General features: G+C 62.3%; 1 protein-coding gene across 1 annotated transcript; it reads right to left on the bottom strand.

Annotated features, from left to right (window-relative positions):
* Positions 1-3463: 3463 nt before the first annotated feature.
* LOC148152322 (uncharacterized) lies at positions 3464-5263 on the bottom strand. The gene is made up of 3 exons (XM_088003656.1): positions 4213-5263; positions 3862-4110; positions 3464-3775 (listed from the first exon to the last, which is right to left on the bottom strand). The coding sequence occupies exons 1-3, from the start codon at positions 4798-4800 to the stop codon at positions 3497-3499; spliced, it is 1116 nt and encodes a 371-aa protein (XP_087859782.1). The 5' UTR covers positions 4801-5263; the 3' UTR covers positions 3464-3496.
* Between the last annotated feature and the right edge of the window lie 6 nt (positions 5264-5269).

Genomic DNA, 5269 nt, shown 5'->3' on the forward strand with positions numbered 1-5269 from the left:
GGGTGCTTAAGTGTGGGTAAACGTGTTGGGCCTGTGGGCCTGGTTCTCAGTGCATGTCTGAAAAAGTTCTAAGTCCCAACCAGGGACAGAGAGGGGGCTGTCTGGGGGATGTGGCCGGGGAGGGGTGCTTAAGTGTGGGTAAACGTGTTGGGCCTGTGGGCCTGGTTCTCAGTGCATGTCTGAAAAAGTTCTAAGTCCCAACCAGGGACAGAGAGGGGGCTGTCTGGGGGATGTGGCCGGGGAGGGGTGCTTAAGTGTGGGTAAACGTGTTGGGCCTGTGGGCCTGGTTCTCAGTGCATGTCTGAAAAAGTTCTAAGTCCCAACCAGGGACAGAGAGGGGGCTGTCTGGGGGATGTGGCCGGGGAGGGGTGCTTAAGTGTGGGTAAACGTGTTGGGCCTGTGGGCCTGGTTCTCAGTGCATGTCTGAAAAAGTTCTAAGTCCCAACCAGGGACAGAGAGGGGGCTGTCTGGGGGATGTGGCCGGGGAGGGGTGCTTAAGTGTGGGTAAACGTGTTGGGCCTGTGGGCCTGGTTCTCAGTGCATGTCTGAAAAAGTTCTAAGTCCCAACCAGGGACAGAGAGGGGGCTGTCTGGGGGATGTGGCCGGGGAGGGGTGCTTAAGTGTGGGTAAACGTGTTGGGCCTGTGGGCCTGGTTCTCAGTGCATGTCTGAAAAAGTTCTAAGTCCCAACCAGGGACAGAGAGGGGGCTGTCTGGGGGATGTGGCCGGGGAGGGGTGCTTAAGTGTGGGTAAACGTGTTGGGCCTGTGGGCCTGGTTCTCAGTGCATGTCTGAAAAAGTTCTAAGTCCCAACCAGGGACAGAGAGGGGGCTGTCTGGGGGATGTGGCCGGGGAGGGGTGCTTAAGTGTGGGTAAACGTGTTGGGCCTGTGGGCCTGGTTCTCAGTGCATGTCTGAAAAAGTTCTAAGTCCCAACCAGGGACAGAGAGGGGGCTGTCTGGGGGATGTGGCCGGGGAGGGGTGCTTAAGTGTGGGTAAACGTGTTGGGCCTGTGGGCCTGGTTCTCAGTGCATGTCTGAAAAAGTTCTAAGTCCCAACCAGGGACAGAGAGGGGGCTGTCTGGGGGATGTGGCCGGGGAGGGGTGCTTAAGTGTGGGTAAACGTGTTGGGCCTGTGGGCCTGGTTCTCAGTGCATGTCTGAAAAAGTTCTAAGTCCCAACCAGGGACAGAGAGGGGGCTGTCTGGGGGATGTGGCCGGGGAGGAGAACCCCTCCCTGGTGAGCCCAAGGCCTCAGCCCCCCCCCCTCTTGCCTTACCAGGGGCACGAACCTCCAGGGCCTGCGTGCTGGAGGGTGTAGTCCGAGGAGGGGTGCTTAAGTGTGGGTGCACAGGTGAGTGTGGAGAGCCTGGTTCTCTGGATGGGTCTGACTGTCTGTTTCTCTCCCCGGAGCAAAGCCTGGATGTGGGTAAGTGTTCTGGGTGTGCCTGCCTGCAGCTCCAGGCCTGGTTCTCTGCCTGGAGGTCAAGGCCTTTAGCTCCAGGCCTGGTTCTCTGCCTGGAGGTCAGGGCCTGCAGCTCCAGGCCTGGTTCTCTGCCTGGAGGTCAAGGCCTGCAGCTCCAGGCCTGGTTCTCTGCCTGGAGGTCAGGGCCTGCAGCTCCAGGCCTGGTTCTCTGCCTGGAGGTCAAGGCCTGCAGCTCCAGGCCTGGTTCTCTTCCTGGAGGTCAAGGCCTGCAGCTCCAGGCCTGGTTCTCTGCCTGGAGGTCAAGGCCTGCAGCTCCAGGCCTGGTTCTCTGCCTGGAGGTCAGGGCCTGCAGCTCCAGGCCTGGTTCTCTTCCTGGAGGTCAAGGCCTGCAGCTCCAGGCCTGGTTCTCTGCCTGGAGGTCAAGGCCTGCAGCTCCAGGCCTGGTTCTCTGCCTGGAGGTCAAGGCCTTTAGCTCCAGGCCTGGTTCTCTGCCTGGAGGTCAGGGCCTGCAGCTCCAGGCCTGGTTCTCTGCCTGGAGGTCAAGGCCTGCAGCTCCAGGCCTGGTTCTCTGCCTGGAGGTCAGGGCCTTTAGCTCCAGGCCTGGTTCTCTGCCTGGAGGTCAAGGCCTGCAGCTCCAGGCCTGGTTCTCTGCCTGGAGGTCAAGGCCTGCAGCTCCAGGCCTGGTTCTCTTCCTGGAGGTCAAGGCCTGCAGCTCCAGGCCTGGTTCTCTGCCTGGAGGTCAAGGCCTGCAGCTCCAGGCCTGGTTCTCTGCCTGGAGGTCAAGGCCTGCAGCTCCAGGCCTGGTTCTCTGCCTGGAGGTCAGGGCCTGCAGCTCCAGGCCTGGTTCTCTGCCTGGAGGTCAGGGCCTGCAGCTCCAGGCCTGGTTCTCTGCCTGGAGGTCAAGGCCTGCAGCTCCAGGCCTGGTTCTCTGCCTGGAGGTCAAGGCCTGCAGCTCCAGGCCTGGTTCTCTGCCTGGAGGTCAAGGCCTGCAGCTCCAGGCCTGGTTCTCTGCCTGGAGGTCAAGGCCTGCAGCTCCAGGCCTGGTTCTCTGCCTGGAGGTCAAGGCCTGCAGCTCCAGGCCTGGTTCTCTGCCTGGAGGTCAGGGCCTGCAGCTCCAGGCCTGGTTCTCTTCCTGGAGGTCAAGGCCTGCAGCTCCAGGCCTGGTTCTCTGCCTGGAGGTCAAGGCCTGCAGCTCCAGGCCTGGTTCTCTGCCTGGAGGTCAAGGCCTTTAGCTCCAGGCCTGGTTCTCTGCCTGGAGGTCAGGGCCTGCAGCTCCAGGCCTGGTTCTCTGCCTGGAGGTCAAGGCCTGCAGCTCCAGGCCTGGTTCTCTGCCTGGAGGTCAAGGCCTGCAGCTCCAGGCCTGGTTCTCTGCCTGGAGGTCAAGGCCTGCAGCTCCAGGCCTGGTTCTCTGCCTGGAGGTCAGGGCCTGCAGCTCCAGGCCTGGTTCTCTTCCTGGAGGTCAAGGCCTGCAGCTCCAGGCCTGGTTCTCTGCCTGGAGGTCAAGGCCTGCAGCTCCAGGCCTGGTTCTCTGCCTGGAGGTCAAGGCCTGCAGCTCCATGCCTGGTTCTCTGCCTGGAGGTCAGGGCCTGCAGCTCCAGGCCTGGTTCTCTTCCTGGAGGTCAGGGCCTGCAGCTCCATGCCTGGTTCTCTTCCTGGAGGTCAGGGCCTGCAGCTCCATGCCTGGTTCTCTTCCTGGAGGTCAGGGCCTGCAGCTCCATGCCTGGTTCTCTTCCTGGAGGTCAGGGCCTGCAGCTCCATGCCTGGTTCTCTGCCTGGAGGTCAGGGCCTGCAGCTCCATGCCTGGTTCTCTTCCTGGAGGTCAGGGCCTGCAGCTCCATGCCTGGTTCTCTTCCTGGAGGTCAGGGCCTGCAGCTCCATGCCTGGTTCTCTTCCTGGAGGTCAGGGCCTGCAGCTCCATGCCTGGTTCTCTTCCTGGAGGTCAGGGCCTGCAGCTCCATGCCTGGTTCTCTTCCTGGAGGTCAGGGCCTGGAGCTACCCCAACCTACCCTCCCTCCCCAGCCCAGGTAATTAAAGAGATGCGGTTGTTTCACATTTAACATCTTTATTGAACATTTTTAATTGTTTTCCTCCGTCTCTCTCTCCGAGTCCCCAGGGGTGGTGGAGGAGGCCAGGTCCGAAGAGGAGTCACCTTGCCGGGGGGGGAGTGGTGGGCTGGCTTCCCCGGAGCCTGGAGAGGAAGATTGTGGCGCTGTGGCCCGGTCAAACTTGCTCCGGATGTCCGCCAGTTGTTCCGCCGTGAGCTGGTTGGCGTAGAACCTGTCCGCGGTCCTGGTGTCGTGGCACATCACCCGGGCAAGCTGTCCCCTGACCTCGCTGCTGTGTGCATCCCTTGCCTGAAAAACAGAATAAAAATGTATTAAAAAACCTGGTGGTTTTTTCTTTCCCCCCCCCCCTCCGACCGGAGAAATGTGCTACCCACGTGTGTGGCCACTGCGCTGCGGAAATCAGTCATGGTCGGCCGGCCTGGAAGCCCCATCTCCGTCCAGGCACACTGGGAGAACCGCGTCAGCTTGGCGATCCGCTTCTGGTTGCTGCTGAAGAGGAGGAACCGGCACGGTGGGTTCAGCGTGTTCCGGACGGAGAGCCACCGGACGAACCAGCTGAACTCGGCGTGGGTCAGGAACAGCTGGGCCGCCCCGAAGGCCCTGTTGGTCTTGTGGTTCCTCACCTGAGAAGGGATGAGATGAGATGAGCTCCAGGAGCATGGAGCTCAGTGCGCCTGGTTCTCTGCCCGGAGCTCCATGCCCCTGGTTCTCGTAGATCCACTTACATTGATCACAAAGCCTGGAGATCCTTCCTCAGCATCCTCCATCGCCTCCTGGAGCTCCCCCACAGTCATGTTGGTCAGCACCCCAGGCCGGTGGCCGTAGACAGCAGACAGGTAGCAGGCCAGGTAGCCGTAGAGCCTGTGGCGGAGCTGGACGTTCGAGGGTGCCGCCTCCAGCTTCCCGAGGAGCACAGGGATGGTGGCCGTGGCCAGGCTCTTGCACCTCCGCAGCTGCTTCCTGCTGATGGACCTCTTGGCCTTGGAGCGCTTCACGGAGATCTGGTGGAGGGTTACCTCGGTCACGATCTGCTGGAGGTCCGCTCTGACCGCCCTGCTCACCCCCCTGATCTGTCTCTTGGTCAGCCTGCAGCCCCTCGGCGGGGTCTCGGAGAAGTAGTCCATGAACTGCGAGAAGTTCACCAGGTAGACCTTGACTGTTGTTATGGCTCTCCTCCTGTCCTTCAGGGCTTGTGGGAAGGCGTGGATCTTCTCCAGGTCATGCATGAACGCCCAGGTGGCGTTGAGAGGTTTCCCCCGGGCCACGAAGGAGAGAAGGCTCCGGATCCGGCCCAGCTTGGAGCGCGCGTTCATGCAGTGCTGCGGGGTGGGCAGGGCCCCACGGAGGTGCGTGTGGTACTCCTCCAAGTAGCTCTCCACGGCAGCGGGGAACACTAGCGGTGCGAAGGGGAGCAGGGCAAGCCCTCGGACCGCCCTGGTGCTGCTGGAGCCGGCCGGAGGGTCAGAGTCGCTCGTCTCCGCCTCTGGCCGCGTCCCGGCAGGGGCAGGAGAGCCAGCGTTGGAAGCAGGACCAGGAGGGGGAGAGCCGGGGTCGGAACCAGGACCACCAGGACCAGGAGGAGGAGGAGGAGGAGGGCTGGCCGTGGAGCCAGGAGGAGGAGGAGGAGAAGAGGCGTTGGAACCAGGGGGCGGCGATGCGGGCAGAGAACCAGGTCTGTGGGAGCGAGGCGGAGAATCCCTACCGGAAAGAGGCTCCAGGGCGGTCCCCGGAGAAGAGGAGGACACGTCTCCGTCCTCCCCAGGAGAGTCTGGGGCTGGTTGC

Source organism: Poecilia mexicana, unplaced genomic scaffold, assembly GCF_051168715.1.
Source record: "Poecilia mexicana isolate PSO_F unplaced genomic scaffold, ASM5116871v1 ptg000114l_RagTag, whole genome shotgun sequence".
Taxonomy (NCBI): Eukaryota; Metazoa; Chordata; class Actinopteri; order Cyprinodontiformes; family Poeciliidae; genus Poecilia; species Poecilia mexicana.

Bases quoted from the DNA above. Each gene is read 5' to 3' on its own strand.
- LOC148152322 (XM_088003656.1), bottom strand. From the start codon at position 4,800: ATGAACGCGCGCTCCAAGCTGGGCCGGATCCGGAGCCTTCTCTCCTTC. The intron at 4,111-4,212 runs GTAAGTGGATCT...ATCCCTTCTCAG, and splicing joins CTCCAGGCTTTGTGATCAAT to GTGAGGAACCACAAGACCAA. The intron at 3,776-3,861 runs GTGGGTAGCACA...TCTGTTTTTCAG, and splicing joins GCAGCGCAGTGGCCACACAC to GCAAGGGATGCACACAGCAG.